Below are 20,386 nucleotides of genomic sequence, written 5' to 3'. Positions count from 1 at the left end.
CCTGCCTGGCCAATGCCCCCCAAGGGCAGACATAAGAGCAAAGCCATGGACCCCCTGACACATACACCACTGGGGGACAATGAACCGACCATGCAGAACCAGTCGCAAATCAAAATACAAGACACTCTAGACAAGATACTGGGAGCCATTGAGGACACCAAATCCACATTACAGCGCGACATCAATCAAGTGGCGATAGAGGTGGGCCTCCTGAGAGCCGATCACCACAAATTGGCCGATAGAGTAAAAGAAGTGGAAGCAACGCTAGCGGAAGCCGTCCCAAAACAAGAAGACGTATCAGCGGAGGTGACCTCCTTGGCTGGCAGAGTGGCGAAGCTCGAACAGCGAGCTGAAGACGCAGAAGGTAGAAATAGGAGGAACAATATTCGCGTGGTGGGCCTCCCTGAGGGGGCCGAGGGGACGAATATAGTGGAGTTTCTAGAGAAATGGCTAAGCACAGTTGTCGCACCAGGATGTCTGACCCCCTTTTACTCACTGGAGCGAGCACACCGTGTGCCAGCTAGACCACTCGCTCCTGGCAGGCCACGACGAGCAGTAATAGCTAAACTCCTGCACTACAGAGACAGAGACATCCTCTTACAGAAAGCCAGGGAAACGGACCCGTTTAAAGTAGCCAATGGCGAAGCGACATTATTCCCTGACTTCAACTTGGAGGTCCAAAATAAGCGTGCCTCCTTCTTAGCCGTTAAAAGAACCTTGCGAGAAGAGGGGATACAGTACTCGCTGCTCTACCCAGCAAGACTACGAGTGATTGCGGAGGGGAAAACTACGTTCTTCCAAACTCCAGAGGAGGCATGGGAATGGCTCGAAAGATCTGGGACACGACGACGCAACCTGCACCGGAGAACCGCGGGGCGGGCGGGACCCAGCGGACCCCGAGGGGGAAAAGACCCAGAGACCGCCAGCGGCTGGCGCCAACGCGGACACAAAGAGAAACTGGCAAGAGAGAGGCCCTGGAGGCGGCGGCCAAGGTGGGTGGAGAGTCATTGCCCCGGGAAGTCTCTGAAGAGGAATCGGACGATACGGCGGTGTCCTCGCCCGATGGCTCTGGGGATTCGACTTACACGCCAAGAGTGACCCCGCAGACCGCTGACGAACTTGCATAGATCGAACCCGCACCGGCGCTGAAAGGCGAGACAAGATAAGTAGTGAAATGGCCCCTCCGGACCTGGCCGCTCCCCCGGACCAGACTCTTGCCTGTCAGTCCTGACTGGCGAGTATTGCATTGATGTGTTTGAATAATTTGCAGTGTTGCAGAACTTATTGGGCAGCCTACAGTTCCGGAGGTGCCCTGGGGATGGGGAGTTGGGGTTTGCAGTTACTAGTTATATCGGCTACATGTGCGAAATGGTATGAGCATGAGGAAGGTACAAGCTTGTGGGGGAATCGATCGGGGCCATGGGCTTGCCGGCCCTACATACAACAGGCCTTGAGAATAGGATGGCGGACTACAATATCATAACTTGGAATGTTAGGGGGATGGGTACTCCTGCTAAGAGACATAGAATTCTCTCCTTTCTAAAAAGGAGAGGGTTGCAGATAGCTATGTTACAGGAAACCCATCTCGCACCTGGAGAGGGAGAGAAACTAAGGCGGAGATGGAGGGGACAGGTGTTTGCCACAGAATATTCAGCTTACGCAAGAGGAGTCCTGATTTGGATTAGGGCGGGGGTCCCCTTCACGATTGATTCCTCCAACATAGACAGAGAGGGAAGGTTTGTCATATTGGAAGGGAAATTACAGGGGCTCCAGTTGACCCTGAGTTGTATATACGCCCCCAACCAGGACCAAGCATCATTCATGACGGACCTGTCTAGGCACCTCACTCGTCAACACATGGGGGAAGTACTAATAGGAGGAGACTTTAACGCAGTGCTCGACATTGACTTAGATAGATCTACCCCCCCACTACAGGGAGCAACATCAACCAAAACAGCAAAAAAACTAGTTGGGTGGCTAGACGACTGGGGGCTGGTAGATGCTTGGCGGTTTCAACACCCAGCGACCAGGGATTATTTGTTTTATTCGGGTCTCCATCAGGTACACACTAGAATCGATAGGATAGTTTGCACTGCGGGACTGGCTCGAAATATGACCCATGCTGAGTACCTTGCCCGCACAATATCAGATCACAACCCTCTATTACTGACATTGAAAGTATCACAGGACAGACCCCCCATACCATGATGGAGAATGCTCCCGACAGCGCTAGAAGACCAGGCATACAGGGAGGACTTACGATGCTACCTAACAGAACATATAGAAACTAACCAGGGATCCACTTCCGCCAGAGGCATAGAGTGGGAGACACTCAAAGTGGGGACGCGGGGTCACTGTCTTGGACAGTCGGTGGGGATAACACGTACGCTTGAGAGAGAATTAAACGCACTGGAGAGGGTCATACATGAGGGGGAGCTGAGACAGGGCTCCGCAGGGCAAGTGGATGAAGAGTATGAACGTGCACTTAGAGAGCACTCCCAAGCTGAAGAGCGGCTTAGATGCCATAGTAGGCAAAGATATTTGGCATCCATACAGTCAGAGGAGGGGAGATCCGGTAGACTTTTGGCATGGCTGGTGCGCCCGCACAGAGATAGTGACCCTATTGCAAGTGTACTAGACAGGGGGGGAACACGCAGACTCAGCCCAGAATCCATTAACGACGCATTTAGAGATTACTATACACACCTATACAGGAAGCCCACAGACTTGAGGACGGGGACCCTTGACAATTTCCTAACTCGGATACCCCTACCCGTATTGAGCCCAGAGGGCAGGGTCGGCTTGGGGGGCCCAGTGACCGCGGATGAGACAACTGAAGCAATTGCACAGTTGGTCTCTGGGAAGACCCCAGGTACAGATGGTCTCCCTATGGACTTCTATAAAAAGTATAAATCCTTACTAGTCCCCAGACTGATAGAAATGTATACGGAATCGGCAAAGAACGGAGAACTCCCACGCACACTGCGTGAGGCATTGGTAGTGCCACTTCCTAAAACAAACAGAAGGGAGGCATCAGTAACAGACTTTCGCCCCCTATCAATGCTAAATAGCGACTTTAAGATCCTCAGTAAGATCCTGGCCAACCGGCTATTACCTCTTATGCCCACCCTGATACATCCTGACCAGAACGGTTTCATACCTGGTCGAAGCACCTCTCTAAACCTCAGGCGTATTTTCTCTATCATACATATGCCCAGTGAATCGAAGCCACCAACCGGGATCATGCTAGCAGTGGACTTTGAAAACGCCTTCGACTCAATTAGATGGGACTACCTGAGGGCGACAATGTTAAAGATGGGTCTGGGTGAGGGCTGGGTCGAATGGGTGGATCTGTTATACTCATCCCCACTGGCAAGGGTCAAGACAGGTAGGACAATCTCTGGTGCTTACCCTGTGCACAGAGGAACTAGACAGGGATGCCCCCTATCTCCATTGTTGTTCGCCCTGGCGATGGAGCCCCTGGCGGCCTGGGTACGAGGGGACGGAGCGGGTAAAGGGATTCAGTGGGGACCAACTGACCACATTATCTCGCTATATGCAGATGACATCCTGATCTATCTTAGAGATGGGGCGAGCGGTCTCCCCTGGGCCCTGAACGCCCTGGAGGAGTTTGGAGAGGTGTCGGGATTAAGACTTAACCGTAATAAAGCATATGTGTTCCCCCTGATGCCCGGATATAGATGTCCTGCAACGTGCCCAACAGACCTGAAATGGGCCTCACGGACATTTAGATACCTGGGGATCCAGATCTATCATGACGTGGGAGACCTAAGAGAGGGCAACCTTGGTAGTGCGCTCCGATCCCTGAGATCTTCTGTAGAATTTTGGCGCTCTCTGAAACTGTCGGTGATGGCCAGAGTGGCGCTCTCCAAGATGATCATGCTCCCCCGACTTCTCTATTACTTCACCAACTTGCCACTGTTAATACCCCGAGCATGGTTCCGCGATCTGAACACATTACTCAGAGAACTAATATGGGACAATGGGTGCAGGCGAACAACACTTACAACTATCTGCAGGCCACCCAACTCGGGTGGCCTGGGAGCCCCCGACTTTGAGGCATACTACCTGGCATCCCAATTACAGTGGATTCCCGGCTGGCTTGCGGGCCAGGGCCAACTGGATTTGTATACAGCCCAAGGAGCAATTGACGCGGCGTGGATTGCGGCATGCATGACAAACAGAAAGATAAACCCCCCTGGGAACAATATAATGATAAAAGTGGCAATGGCATGCTGGAAAAGATGCACGAAAAGGGTGGGAGTGGGCCCTCCATATTCCCCAGCTCTGCCACTGGCGGTGCTCGCCATAGAACCTAGTGGGAGGGGGCCGGGAAGCACGGGACTTGGCCCCTGGTTGTCAGCTGGAATAGAAGTAGTGGGAGGACTCTTCAAGGAGGGAGTGATGAGGGGATTTGCTGAATTAACGGAAGAGGGTGTTCCCGGGGGGCAGTTCCTGCTTTACGGGAGGCTAGTACACACTCTTAAAACTCACTGGGACACGGTGAATGCGGAAACTGCCACACATGAGGTCCTGAACTCACTGTTGACATTAGGGGAGGAATCACATCTGATCACCAAAATATATCGGGCCCAAGTTGAGGCAGCCTTAGACCCATTACGGTCGCTGAGAGGACGGTGGGAGGGCACAATTTGGCGGGAACTAACTGACTCAGAGTGGAAGAGAATACTGGCCTACCCCCGGAAGATATCACGTAATACGCGGTTAAGATACATTCAGTACAATTATTTGCACAGAACGTACCTCACACCTCACAGACTGTTCCGTATATATGGTTGGACTTTGGGGACTTGCCCGAGATGCGGAGGAGAAGGGGCGGATTTTGACCACATGGTCTGGACTTGCCCAGCGATCCAGATAGGCTGGAGGGAAATATTGCCCACCCTGACTGAATTGCTTGAGTTTGAGTTGAGACCCACCCCTGAGCTGTGCCTGCTGGGCCTCAGACCAGCTGCGCTTTGCGGAAAAGTGAAGGGGCGCTTCCTGGACCTTTCCCTGGCCCTTTATAAGAGACTAATCTTGAGGGGCTGGAAGACCACAGACCGTCCTCTGCGGTCCGACTGGAAAAGGGATTCATCAACATGGTCTAGAGCTGAACTACAGGTCCTAAAAGCAGAAGAAGCCAGGAATATTCGCCAGGTTCCTATAGCTCTGGGGTGGGAGAATTTAATGACGAGTTGGGAGAGTATAAATAAGAGGCTGGCAGGCACAGTAGGAGAAACCAGTGAAATCCAATCCCCACCGAGGTTGGAACCAAATGGTGGAAGTACATAGATAGGCACCCAAAAACAGACCCAAACCACACATAGATCACACCAAGAGTAAGGGTGTGAGGACAGTTGGAACTCTACCCCCACTCCACTGACAGTAATAGCAAGCAACGGGAATCACCCACCACCCCCACTGTGCGCCGGTGCGCCCTGGGTTGACATCTTCCCTCACCCAAAAAACGGATACAATATAGTACCTTCAAGCTAACAACCACAAAAGCCATTCGCACAAAGCCATAAAGTTGACCTTTTGGGGTCCTTAGTTTTCTTTTTTCTCCCCTTCTTCCTTTTCCTTACCTCCAACCGGTCCAATATGACTGTCACCAGAAATTGTATATCACATACCTCGTGTTCTCCCTCTCCCCCACTTTCCTCTTCCCCCCCTACCACCCCTATCTTCCTGCACTTAACCCCTTACGCCACCCTCCCAAGTTACAAGGAAGAAGGGGTTCAAGTTTGATGTTTGATTGTTGATTATACAGAACAGCGAATTGAAGAAAGGAAAAATGCTTTAACAAGTAAATGAGCACAATTTGTTGAATAAAGAACATTAAGACAAATGACAATAAAAAGTGCAAACGATGAGCAAAAGGTAGAATATAGCATAATAAACAAAAAATGTATGTAAAATGAACAAGTATGAAACTGTGTAACAACAAAATGTTAATAGAAATATATTTTTTAAAAAAATTTATAGGAGTTTAAGAAGTCCATATCTTCAACTGATGGTTATTTTTGTCCTGCAATTTTCTGGGTGAATTGAAAAGTGGAAATATTGATAAAGTATTTTTCAAATTTAGGCTTAAATGAAAGTCCCCATCCCCGGGTCGTAATCACTGAAGCACAAGGTGTAATTCACATGTAGGAGGGCAGTATGAAAAGAATAATGCAGTAGGTTACAAAATCACATTTGAACAGCTTATGGGTCATCTGGGAATGTCATATTTTTCTGACTCAGCTCAGGATGCGGGCCAATTACTGCTCTGTCCAGCTGCAGGTGCAGGGCCTTGCATCAATCAGCCAGCTATCATTCTGTGCCAGGAACTGGGCCTGCCCCAGGTCCCTCAGCGAGGAGGGGCGCCTTGGAGGAATTGCTGGGAGAGGCCCTGGCATGAATGTCCGGGAGGAGGGGCTGAGACTCCCAGAGCACAGGTGGCAACTGACACTTGGACGACCCCATTTTGAGCTGTCCCAGAAGACTGTGCAGGAAGGTTGAGACGGGGTGGAGAAGTGATGTGGCACATCATGATAGGCCAGAGGCCCAGCCCTGCTGGACACTTCCACCCCCACTTAAAAGGTCTTGCACCGGGGAGGGTTCTCTCTCTTGGCTGTGCTCCTCTGTGTAAACACTGGGACTGGAACAGACGGGTGTCATGGACAACTGGAAAGAAGAACCCCCTGACTGCCATTGGGGCAAGGATTCTGCCCCTGAGTGGCTCAAGAACAAGTGGTGTACTACATACTATACAACATACTACATACACACCATCATCCATTACAACTATAACACAGCACAACCCGTACATAACGAAAACACACTTTGACATACATCCATGACACAACACACACACCAATGACACTGAACCCACACGTGACACAACCTTAACAACCAATACAAATATGCACTCAGCTAGCTACACAAACACACTCAGACACAAGCACAACTACACACATCATGATAACGTCCGCCACAAAACAACGAGAGTCACCTGAATGTGTCATTCGGCAAAACAAAATACACAACAACATTGTTTTCACATGCAAGTGACACAGGTACAGGCACAACCACACCACCTACTCCAGCTCCCTCCAGCTCAATCAGCCAATCCACATACACACACACACACACACACACACTCTCACATACATAACAAATAGCACAAACATACATATTGACTCACATACATAACAAATATCACAAACCTACCAGTACAGGTCCCCTTGAAATTTGCCCACCTGGACACTGTTGTCAAGTGTGAGTGTACTGTCATTGTGGTACCAGTATTAACCATGATGACAGTTGTGTATGTGTGAGATATGCATGTTGTGCAATTGTGTTCCCTGCCATGTGTGACCCACTCGTGTCCACGGCGTATGAAGGTCAGAGTGGTTTAAAAAAATAATTGTGACATGTACATGCCTGCAGTGGTCCTGACCTCCCGTGCACTGCCTACCTAACATACCTTGGTAATGCAACCTCCCCACCTGCAGATCCGGCGACTTGGGGGGGTCACGTTTTCTCCAGGAGACAGTGGCAGCAGTGACGGCAGGTGTTGTCCAGTCATTTCCAGTTGTAGAGGAAGAAGTAGTGGGGGGAAAAGCTGAGTTCACCCCCTGTGCCCCAATCCGCTAACTTAGAAGTGGATGTCAGACTGCCACTTTTTGCTTGGCAGTAAGGTACATCCAAATCTGCATGGCGGGAAGGGTGGCTGGGGTCCTGTCGGCATCCATGCATCCCTCTCCTGCCCTCAGCGTGGGTGATGTTTCTTGGCAGAGTTGGCGGTTCAAATGCAGGCTTTCACCTATAGGACCACCAACATTTAACTACGGCGGGTGAACCGTTGCGGTGTCAGATGGGGTTTCAGTCAAAAAATCGACAGCTGGACCATTACTGCCAACATCTCAAGCAGGTCCTGAGTCCAAATGTAGAAATCTTCACTCTCACTTCGTCCAGCGGCTCCCTGATGATGACGCCTCCTTTTTGGACTTCATCTGCAGCCTTGCCCTGCTGAATATTTTCAATGAAATTTCTTCTAAGCCTGCAGGTAAGCCGACCAGACCCAACCTCCTTTTTATATCTGCCTCGCTCTCTAACTCGGTAGGCCATATTTTATTACTTTGATCTGTTCTCATGCGACTAGATGTTTTCGGTTGGCACTTTGATCTTTTATGTTCTATTTTTTACCATAGACTTTAAAAATCCATAACTCCAGTCATACTGATTGTTGTGGTGTCAAATAATTTATTAAAATCACTACTCTATCTTTCTAAATTGACGTGGGAGTTTTCTTGTGTTGCGTTTTTACTTTATTACTGTTTGTGTGTGGCATAAACACTTTAAACAGTGCCTTTACATTAAGCCTGATTGCTTTTGTGTAAAGCTTCCAGAGGGTGAAGCACAGGTTAATGTAGTGACTTTTGTGGTTCACCCTGACAGGGATTGTGGCTGTTGCTTGAACAGGGGTCGCCCCCACTCAACCAACAATCCAATTTCTCACATACCCAACCTTAAACTTGGGGCAAAGAGTCCCATTAAGCATGCAGCTTTTCCTGAAATAAAGGGCACAATCACAATAGGGCAAAGACATTTTACAAATGTTCTCTAAGTGAGGTCCATCAGAGACTCATGACCCTCCCCCACCCCACAAGGGTGACTTCCTTGGTCTCCAGGGAAGCCAGTCTAAAATACCTCCCTTGTGGGATAGCCTCTCCATGAAAACCTCAACATAGTGACGTCCTGTAAAAGTCAGACAGTCAGTTTACAAGCTGATGTGAAAGGCAGAATTGTTTGCAAAAGAGACAAAACAAGTTGCTCAAAATAAGACAGTATTTGAGCCATACTAGATAGATGTGCAAGAAGGAGGCAAAGATTAGGACTAGAGAAGGATATAGAGATCTATAAGCTAAGCATAATCTGTGATGCAAGGTTTTTGTCAATATCCATCACACTATTCACCCACGAAAGCAGTCAAGAGGGTTATTTTTTCCATCTAAACATGATAAGGTGTAGGAATGTAGTGTGGAAAACTTCAACAAATTAAACATATTTTGTTTCTGTTCCCTGATGGGGGTTTTAACGATGCCCACAAAACACAAAATTAGTCCACCCTAGTATCTTTGTAGTTAGATGACAGACCCAGACAATCCTAACTACAGTAAAGGTCAAACAGGGAAGGCAAAAAGAGAAAAATTCCCTGCATCAAGGGGATAATCCAAAATGAGACACAACACTAAACCAACTAATCATTTGTGGGATAAGAGGCTCAGCGGGAAGGTGACAATCATGAAAATAATGAAGAAGTGGTGCACAAAAGCCTTGAGAATTTGGACGCGATATTTTAAGAAGCTCAAAGAGCCTTGCAGTATCCCAAATCATTGAAATTGTATATTGAAGGATCTCACCATGGAGAAACATTTGATCAGTATCACAAATGCCCAGAGACTAAGATGGGAACCCAAAGGCCTCTAAAGACTAGAATCGTTGTACTGCTGCACTCGAAGATAGACACAAGGAGCATAAAACCATCAGACACCTACTCTATATACAGGACTCATGTGCCAGAGGCGTACACAGAAAGTATCACAGACTACACTACATTTGTGTAAAGCATTGTACATTCCACAGAAAGTTTTTGGCAGTGCGTTGAAGTCTCTTTCCCATTTCCCAGTATACCCAAGTAGCTAGCTAACTAATGAGTGTCCCATGCTCTCTATCAGTCTGGAATGCATAAACAACTGTGCCCATGCTATCTAGGGTATGATGAAGACAAAAAGAAAGGAAGCACCTCTCACATCAAACAACAATCTAGAATGCAGACTTTAAACTTGTCCAAGACAGCTATACGCAATGAGGAGAAAAACAAGGAGCCTGTTGTGATGAATAAATGGTTGTATCGAAGATAGAATAAGCTTCAAAAAGTGAAGTTTTGTGACATGAGGAGGCATATTTTTGCACAAAAATCCTGTAAGCAATCCAGTCTCAGGCATTGACCATTGTTAGTTCCAGCAAGGAAGTGGTCTCAAAACTGTCCCTCAAAACTATTGACAAATGATTTGGCTTTCCTTGTTTATCTTCTGTCAATATTTTAGTATGAACCCTTAATAGGCTGTCCTTTCTCTCATGACCGTTAATGCCCGCTGTCTTCAGCCGCACATGACAGCCATTTTTCTAGTATTTGAAATTTCAGTTTTTCTTTTAACTGTGTTTTTCTGGCTATTGTAAGCTTTAGCTAACTTGAAGAGATCACATGTTCAATTTTTCAAAAAAGTGTAGGAAGAAGAAGCATAGAGAGACAGTAGGCTTTGAGTCACCCCCTCCTACCTATTAACTTTCATGGGTTTTTCATGGTTTGATAATGCTTGCATGCACGGTTTATCAAAGCCATGGCATTTCATGGATGGGTACATTGTCTCATTTGTTTACCCATTAGGTTTTGGTGAAGAGGTTTTAAAGAGTCCTTTTGTTAGAATGCAAATGAAATGTGATGTGTAGCTTGTAGTTGAGAGCCAGTTGGTGCTTTTGGATATATTTACTTTGCTGGCAATTTGTCATTTGTGATTTATGACCGTCTTGTTTAGAAAGTGGATGCTGTTTGGATGCCTTAGCGAAAAAGACAGGCACAGTATTATTATAATTGCCCTTTGTTAGAAATGGCAGTTAGGTTACACTCTGTCCAAACAAGGACACTCACTCTAATCAGGGTAAGTCACATACAATCCAAATTATCCTGTGCCCACCCTATGGTAGCTTGGCACTGAGCAGTCAGGCTTAACTTAGAAGGCAATGTGTAAAGTATTTGTGTAATAAATCATACAATAACACCATGTAGCACCACAAAAATACACCACACAGTGTTTAGAAAAATATATAATATTTATCTGGATAAATGCAGGTCAAAGCAATTAAAATGCAATAGGTATATGTTGAGCTTTCACTGAAAAGTGATATAAAGGCCCTCATTCTGACCTTGGCGGGCGGCGGAGGCCGCCCGCCAAAGTCCCGCCGTCAAGTTACCGTTCCGCGGTCGAAAGACCGCGGCGGTAATTCTGACTTTCCCGCTGGGCTGGCTGGCGGTCGCCTTCAGACCGCCAGCCAGCCCAGCGGGAAAGAGGCTTCCACGATGAAGCCGGCTCGGAATCGAGCCGGCGGAGTGGAAGCTGTGCGACGGGTGCAGTTGCACCCGTCGCGTATTTCACTGTCTGCGCAGCAGACAGTGAAATACATTTAGGGGCCCTCTTACGGGGGCCCCTGCAATGCCCATGCCAGTGGCATGGGCACTGCAGGGGCCCCCAGGGGCCCCGCGACCCCCCCTACCGCCATCCGGATCTCGGCGGTCCGACCGCCGGGATCTGGATGGCGGTAGGGGGGGTCAGAATCCCCGCGGCGGTGCAGCAAGCTGCGCCGCCGCGGAGGATTCAATGGGGCCGCGGTACACTGGCGGGACCCCGCCAGTGGTGCCGGTCCGACCGCGGCTTTACCGCCGCGGTCGGAATCCCCATTGAAGCACCGCCGGCTTGTCGGCGGTGCTCCCGCGGTCCTCCGCCCTGGCGGTCAAAGACCGCCAGGGTCAGAATGAGGGCCAAAGTGTCTTAAGTCTTTTAAAAGCAAACAAAGTCTCTTTCAAGCACAAAGTACCTGGTTCACGTGAAAAATCTCTGCAAAGAACCGCAGAGGAGGAGATGCGTGGAAACAAAGGGGTGTGCGCCGATTTCTCGGGCAGCACACGGCGATGCGTCGTTTAGTTTTCACGCAGGGACGTCTGTGCGTCGATTTCCGGCACTCGGTCATGGATCCTCTTTGGGTTGTGGGGGTTTCAGATGCCCCTGGGACGATGCCTGGATTTCCAGCGCTGCTAAGACGAAGTCACATGAGCTGCGTCAATCCAGTAGGCGTTGCGTCACATTTTCTACCGCACAGCAGGCGCTGTGTTGATTCCTCCCAGGAAGTCGGGCTGCGTCGTTCCAGCTCGGCTGTGCGTCATTCCGGTGAGGCCGTGCGTCGAATTTCCAGTCGCTACACTGGCGCTGCGTCGATCTTCTCATTGCAAACTCGGGCTGCATCGTTCCGGTTCGGCGTGTGGTGAAATTTCCACCGCAGTGCAGGCTGCGCGTCGTTTCTGGCAGGCTGTGCGTTTAATTTCGCCACACAAGGAGTCCTTCTTGCAGAGATGAAGTCTTTTTGGTCCTGAGACTTCAGGGAACAGGAGGCAAGCTCTATCCAAGCCCTTGGAGAGCACTTCTTCACCACAGCCAAAGAGCAGCAAGGCAGCAGGGCAACAGCAAGGCAGCAGTCCTTCACAGAAAGAAGACAGGTGAGTCCTGTGAGCAGCCAGGCAGGTCTTCTTGGCAGGATGCAGGTTCTGGTTCAGGTTCTCTTCTCCAGGAAGTGTCTGAGTTGGTAGGGGCAGAGGCCCTATGTAAATACCCAAATGTGCCTTTGAAGTGGGGGAGACTTCAAAAAGTGGCTTAGAAGTACACAAGGTCCCCTTTCAGTTAAATCCTGTCTGCCAGGGTCCACGTAGGGGCTGTGGCTGTCTTTATGTGTGGGCAGGCTACTGTCCTTGGACATGCAAGTGTCAGGCCCTCCACCCTCCCAGCCCAGGAAGAACCATTCAAAATGCAGAGGTATGCAAGTGAGGCTGAATATCCTGTGTTTGGGGTGTGTCTGAGTGAATGCACAAGGGAGCTGTCAACTAAGCCCAGCCAGACGTGGATTGTAAGGCACAGAAAGATTTAAGTGCAGAGAAATGCTCACTTTCTAAAAGTGGCATTTCTAAAATAGTAATATTAAATCCAACTTCACCAGTCAGCAGGATTTTGTGTTACCATTCTGGCCATACTAAATATGACCTTCCTACTCCTTTCAGATCAGCAGCTACCACTCAAACAATGCAGGAGGGCAGCCCTATGTTAGACTATGAAGGGAGCAGGCCGCACAGCAGTGTAAAAACGAATTTAGGAGTTTTACACTACCATGACATGTAAACTACATCGGTACATGTCCTGCCTTCACAGCACCCTGCCCTAGGGGTTACCCAGGGCACACCTTAGGGGTGACTTATGTGTAGAAAAAGGGGAGCTTTAGGCTTAGCAAGTACTTTTAAATGCCAAGTCGAATTGGCAGTGAAACTGCACACACAGGCCTTGCAATGGCAGGCCTGAGACAAGGTTAAGGGGCTACTGAAGTGGGTGGCACAATCAGTGCTGCAGGCCCAACAGTAGCATTTATTCTACAGGCCCTGGGCACATATAGTGCACCCTATTAGGGACTTATAAGTAAATTAAATAGCCCAATTGGGTATGATCCAATGTTACCATGTTTAAAGGGAGAGAGCATATGCACTTTAACACTGGTTAGCAGTGATAAAGTGTGCAGAGTCTAAAAACCAGCAAAAACAGTATCTCAAAAGTGGAGGGTGGCAGGCAAAAAGTTAGGGGTCACCACCCTAAGGCTGTCAGGTCCAACACCCTTGCTTAGTCATTTGTTTGAATTTGCTTTCATAAAAAAGCAACAAAACACTGGTCTCTTCTGTATCTTCCACTGGTACTGCCATCTGATAAAGTAAAGGCTTGAGTACACATAGGGTTTCTTAAAAAGGCACCAAAAATGTTTAGCTCGTGTGTATGTTCCACTGATTACAACCATGTTATTCTTAAAACCGCTTTTGCATACAGTACACTTTTCACAAACACAAACCTTTTCTAAATATACTAAACAAACATTCCCTACCTTATTTTTTTTTTCACACAAGGTAGAGGAGCAACCTAAAGTATTTTTGCGGTCTTGCATCAAAGTGTATAGGTGTTTGCACTAACTGTCCCCAATAATTGCAATTTAATGCAAAATGATTCAAATTATTGCACATCAGCTCCGAAGTTGAGAACCTGTGCTGGATAGTAAATACTATGGCCCTCATTATAACCCTGGTGGTAGGTGACCACCAGGGCTATTGTGGCGGTAGTACCGCCAACAGGCTGGCGGTACTGCCAGCCTTATCATGAGGCTGGCACCGGCTGGGACCGGAGGTATACCGCCATGGCGGTCCAGGCGGTCGTAATCCGCAAGGGATTTCGAATCCCCTTACCACCAGCCTGTCCATGGCGGTAGATACCACCATGGAAAGGCTGGCGGTAAGGGGACTCGGGACCTCTGGGGGCCCCTGCACTGCCCATGCACTTGGCATGGGCAGTGCAGGGGCACCCAGGCACAGCCCCATCACATATTTCACTGCCCAAATGTAGGGCAGTGAAATGCGCGACTGGTGCTACTGCACCCGCTGCACATCAGCATTGCCACCGGCTCTATTACGAGCCGGCAGCAATGTGGATGTGACTGTTCCGCTGGGCCAGTGGACGGTAACACTGTTCCAGTCCGCTGGCCCAGCGGAAAAGTCCAAATATGGAGCCAGGAATACCGCCGGCACTGGCAGTATACTGGCGCCCTGCAGCGTCGGCGGTCTTCTGAGAAGACCGCCGAGGTTGTAATGAGGCCCTATGTGCCTTTCTCTATGTTTCTTTGCCAATAACTCCCCTTTAATCAATAGAAATATGTATGCATATTTGCTTAATAATATGATATGAGTAAAACCACGCTTTCTTTCATAACACGTTTCCATTACCTTTCAGAAAATTCACCTTCCTTTTGAAAATGTTTCTTCTACTCATGAAGTATTACATACCAATTTATATACCAAATTACATCGATGTGACAATGTAAACAATCAAATGGTGAGTTTCCTTCAAAAATTATTTATCTATAACATACTAAGAATTTCTTAAGCAAGATAAATTACTATTCAAGCCTATTAGCATTTTTTTTTACTTTCAACTGATTTCTCCATGATGCATCAGATACTAATTTCTTGCCTCTGCCACTGTAGTAGTTGCCTACAAGATAAGTCTCTCTCTATTTGCAAGTGACTTAGAGTATCACTTAGAACATTTATGTAACCTTGCACAATTCTCTAAAGACAGATCGGATTATGATCCACCCCTCTAACCAACATTTTTGACACCAAATTATGTGTGTGTGTGTGTGTGTGCCAAAACATTTTACCCATTGAGTATCTATGGAGAAATGTAATAGAACATTACGCCCATTTCCCAGAAAGTAGAATTCCAAGTTTTCATTAAGCACACTCATCAATTCTATAGCCCAGAAAGCACTGGCAAGCTTATTGCAGTGCTTGGTAGGCAGACGTGGCAAAGACGTCTTCCCCACATATGACTGACTCGCCTAGTTACAAGTTTACAACATCTGCGTAATTTGGGACTCGTTCATGTCCTAGTCTTAGGTCCACCAGTGAGGACTGGAGGAAGTGGTCACTGTGGGGGAAGCTTGTAGAAGTGCTCAGTGCTCCCAGCTTCTGTCACTCTCTCCTCTCATTCTGATTTCTGGCTAAGGCGATAGGGGGAGAGGAGGGAAAAGTGCCCCTTCCACCCTCCTTTCCAGCTTCCCTCCGACCCCTGAAGAAATCCACTGGCTATAGGCTGGAGGTGGGAATAGAAAGTACTGGCAGTATTCCTTCACTTCGTGTGCAAGTGCCACCTCTAAGCCTTTGGTTTTGCATTCTAGAATTACCTATATGCACAAAAACACATATACATTCATAAATATATTGACATTCATACATACATACATGGAATAAAAACATCACATTTTTAATTTTAAAAAACTTTATTGTCAAAGAACATGCATTTACTATACCACAGTACGGCAACGAGTATAGACAATGTATATCTCAAATCATGTTCCGAACTACCCCCTTGAGGTAGTAGTGTCCCATGTACGTATAGAAAATCACTCTGCTGGCAACTTGCAGGTGGCCTCAAATCTTCTCAGGAAAACGCTGTTAACTCGCACTCGATGCCAGCTTTCATTTGAGAGTGGCCGCCAACATTTAGTGCAGTACAGTATTGAGAGAATACATATGTCCACTGTGAAAGTTCTGCTCCCCGTGGAATCAGTAAGCATTGGTGCTCAAGTCTCAACAGCAATATAACTGACTTGGCTTTTTCCAATGCATGTCTCACTTGGGCCCAAGATTCTTAACCTTCCTATAAATATCTAGCTAGTTAAAATCCTATGTATCTAATTAAACATAGCGAAGGCCTGAAAAATACAGATTTCGAACACTAATAACAACATTTGTGTATGTCAAAACACAGGTCCGTTGCAAGCTTTACAAATAATGCATGGCATCAGCTAGTGGTTACAGTTATGGCATCACATTCCTTATGGAAGCGAGGTGCTCACCCTAGAGCACGGTCCAGGCCTAATCTAGAGGTTCCATTTCTGCTAATGAAAATAGATGAAACATCCGTATTGCTGCCCTATAGATACATTACAGTGATGCGGACATATAGGACTTTTGCAAATGGAGACAATCTAAAGCGAAGTAAGTAATGGTAGCATGTAATGGCATGTAATGTCTGGTACTAACAGAGGATTGTGTGAGTCTGAAAAATAACCATGTCAGAGAATATTAGGCAAACAAAACCAGACTCATGAAACTCCAGTCTGACTAAAAGTAGAGCTGGCATGTGTTAACTTGATGGAACTCAACTTGTTGGTGAAAGACATGCCTACAGGACGGATACATTAATCCTGGTTCCAGACACAAAAATAAAGCTAAACAAAAAGCATAACATGAAACAAACGTTTTAGTTAAAAAAAGAGAGAAGAAGAGGCGTAGGAATATAGAACTGTAAAGGTGGGGAGGGAGGGATTATGGGGATAGCATGGGAACAAATTGTTCTTTTTCTTAAAAGAATAAAATAATGCCACAGAGTCGGAGGTGAGGTTGAGCGTACTTCAATGAGTGGGTGGCAATGTGATGAGCGAATTAGGTGGGTTACCAGATGAAGAGGAGGAACAGACCATTAGGAAGAGGAGAGGAAAAGGGGGTATTAATCAAAGAGGACGGATGACAAGGCAAAGAGATGTGGATGTTACGGGTTCTCCCTTTAGTAAAAGAAAAAAAAGAAAACAATTTAGAGAATAAGGCATTCAGCAGTTACAATTTATTTGCTTTAAAAATGTAATTATAAAGAGAAATCCAATAAAAAAATAATGTCATCAGGGCGGTATTCATTAGCTTTTTTAGTCATATTCATTTAAAACCACTGAAGTAATAAAATATTCTTGACTCTTATGGGGTTACATTGTTAAGTAAAGGTTACTAAATGGCTACTATTGAGTCGTCTAACTCTATCCCTATCGCGAAGGGTCAAAGGGTGTGTGTGAAACAGTTAAGGGTCAAAGGTTTTGTGTGGAACAGTTCTGATGGATTTGTGGACTGGCGGCTGTTTATTACCCAAAGAAGTGTTTCCCTTCACAGCGTGGAGCAAGCGAAATAAAGCACTGTTTCCAAATAAAAGCTGAAGCCAGCAACTTAAAATTTAGACTGGATTACTCCTAAATGCATAACAAAAATACATTTCCATGGCATCTACCCACAGAAAGCCTAATCACACATGTATAAATTAATAAATGTTTGCTCCTTAGTTTTATAGTTTGTGAACCGTGTTGAATTCGTTGTTCACGTTGTCTCCGATTTTCTATTAAATTAAATCAGTTCCAGACTGATAGAGATGAAAATAAGTTGAAAAATATTTACACACTGATGTCACGATGGCTAACCTGAGCCTTCCTTTTTTGCACCGACCCCAGCCTGTCTCTGATGGAGCTCTGTGCCTGCAGCAGTACTCACTGCATCCAACATCCTGCTCCACACCGTGAAAAACACAGCACAGAAAATAATGTGGCGCTCAGCACCATAATATTGAGTTCGTCTTCAAAACACGAATGACTTTGTTACTCCAGGTGCTGTATTCAAACTGCAGTGATCCGCTGAAGAAGTAGATGTAACCTAGAGAAGACACAAATCACAGGAGCCCGGCTGTAAGCACATATGTAAGGTGAATTCAGAATTAATAACAATTTGTCTTTGAAAGGGTTATAAAGAAAAATCCATTGGTGGATACATAGTGGATCAGTGGTTCTTAACCTTTTGACACCTGTGGACCCCACTTAGTCATTAATGAAACCCTGGACCCCCCTGAATCATCACTGGAATCCGGGAACACCCGCTGAGTCATTACTGGAAGATGGGGGCCCTGTCCTAAGCATTTTCGATGACTGAAACTGTAACACAATTCCCACAATATACAGAAACAAGCATTCATCAAACAAATACACAAATGATTAAATATTCTAGTTCATTCACAAACAAATATATTTTAAAAAAGGGCCTGATTTATAAAAAAGTTAGCGCCGCCTTTGCGTCATTCTTTGATGCAAAAGCGATGCAAACTTACAAAAAATAATTATATTTCGTAAGTTTGCGCCGCTTTTGCGTCACAAAATGACGCAAAGGCGGCGCTAACTTTTCATAAATCAGGCACCAAATGCTTAATTTTAATGGGAAGGTTGAAGTGTTTCTAAATTCAATTGAGGCCACTCAGGTTCCTACTATTCTGTTTCATGCACTTACATTGTTACCACAAATCAATTTGACGGTACTAATTTAATTTTTAGCCCTCAATTTGAAATTCTTTCACATTTTCAAAATGTTTTAAAATGTTTAATTTTACATGTCTTTTATTTGTGTATATATACTTGATGAATCTGTTAATATTATCTACTTTTGAGCGGGGTCCCTGTCCTCCTTATTATTCTTCGCGAACCTGCAGGGATTCCCAGACCACAGGTCAAGAACCACTGTAGTAGATTACTATGTCTTGAAGTAAAACAAGCTACCAGTCTACAGTAACAATTTACTCACATAGAGCAAACTTATTTATATGCTCTCATTGTTTTGTTACCCATAGAATGTCTTACCTATAACACTACACTATCAGGGTGCAGTCTAGCAAAATACTAGATCAATTAATTAAGCACTTGCTGCTGAGTTCTGCGTATGACCTGCACAGAGGCGTAACTGAGCTTTCATCCTTACAAGCTATACATCAAGTAGTATTGAGCTGGGTAATATTTACAGCACTACCACTGTGTGGAAAAAAGTTCTGTATATATGAAGGATCCAAACATTAGTGCATTTACTCCTAATGATGTTATCAAGCTTGCGGGTGTTGTGATATCACAGCCAGAGTCACTTGTAATGTCATTGAACCTTTAAGTAACTGATGTGGAATATTGAAATGAGATATGTTACAGAATAGCACAGACAAGTGAAAAGTGGCGATTATTACGAGTGACTCGGATAATTCCCGTATGTGCAGTAAATACTGTTACTGGACACACTGGAATGATGAGTTTGGCGAATAACACTGCACTCTCACAATTTTCGCCGGAACATTTCAGCAGTTTAAACTTGCCAACATTTACAGTGATGAAAATGCCGAGTAATTACCAGGCCAATGGATTTTGGTGTGGTAAACCCTAATATATACCATTTCCAGTTATCGAGGGCACATTCATAATTGGATGCCATTTATTTGCACCTGATGAATTCTCTGTCTTTGTGGCGTCAGATTTCATCGGCTGTGATAAATTTCAGCCCAAACATCGATCCACTCATAACGAGGGCCAGAAACAGACATACTCCCAGACGTACAAGCGTTCTTGTTCACTGTATAGAGTGTTGGTACAGAAAGCAAGCACCATAACCTTGACTCTCTAGAAATGTCCTTCTTGTTTTAGAGCACACTCCTGCCAACACGAAGCAGCGAAAGCCCCAGAGTCTCTGAAGAGTTACCGAGCACCCCACTGTCAGCAGAAAGTGACGAAAGGTCATGAAAAGAGAAGACCATTCTGCCACTAGAGCACAGCCAATGTCAATACGGAAATAATGGCCACTTCTAGCAGCTGAAACAACACATCACATCACACCATACACAGGTATGGGTACCAAAAGCTTTAGAGTGGTAAATGATCTGGAACTGGAATTTAAACCAAAAATATTATCATCAGTTTTAAAACTCTTAAAGTAATTTACCATTTCTTTGATAGACTGCGTCAACCTTCTCGCCAATTCCTGGAAAGTCATCAGCTATGAGTCTGGGATAGCCTTTCTCCACAGTTTGTTTCTCTTCATCAAAGCTTGAGTACAAAGAGAATCATTACATTAAAGTGTTATTACATGAGAAGTTACTCGTGGTAACAAAGCCCGGTTCTTTTCTGCAAATTGTGGGTAACGTTAATTTATGTCATAAGGACACGCTGTTCCAGTCCTGAGCATTCAGTAACCATCCACTGCATTTTGTGGGTGTAGTCCTGGCGCAGGTCAATTGAAGCAGTTAGACAGTGATTACATTTCAAGATTACAACTGCTTGTAATTAGTATAAGTGGAATGGAAAATCAAGCCCCTGAAGTCATACACTCATCTTGTGA

General features: G+C 46.1%; 1 protein-coding gene across 1 annotated transcript in view; it reads right to left on the bottom strand.

Moving 5' to 3' along the window:
* Positions 1 to 15,689: 15,689 nt before the first annotated feature.
* Positions 15,690 to 20,386, bottom strand: part of LOC138248630 (collagenase 3-like) — a 29,550-nt gene continuing 24,853 nt past the window's right edge. Inside the window, exons 9-10 of the mRNA XM_069202361.1 lie at positions 19,991 to 20,094; positions 15,690 to 17,902 (exon numbers count right to left, since the gene is read on the bottom strand). Of these exons, the coding sequence (XP_069058462.1) occupies positions 17,802 to 17,902; positions 19,991 to 20,094 (205 nt within the window). The 3' untranslated portion in view covers positions 15,690 to 17,801. The remainder of the gene's footprint in view (positions 17,903 to 19,990; positions 20,095 to 20,386) is intronic.

This window comes from Pleurodeles waltl, chromosome 8 (assembly GCF_031143425.1).
Source record: "Pleurodeles waltl isolate 20211129_DDA chromosome 8, aPleWal1.hap1.20221129, whole genome shotgun sequence".
Taxonomy (NCBI): Eukaryota; Metazoa; Chordata; class Amphibia; order Caudata; family Salamandridae; genus Pleurodeles; species Pleurodeles waltl.
The sequence above is the reverse complement of the archived record's forward strand: the minus strand, read 5'-3'. Positions and strand labels throughout refer to the sequence as shown.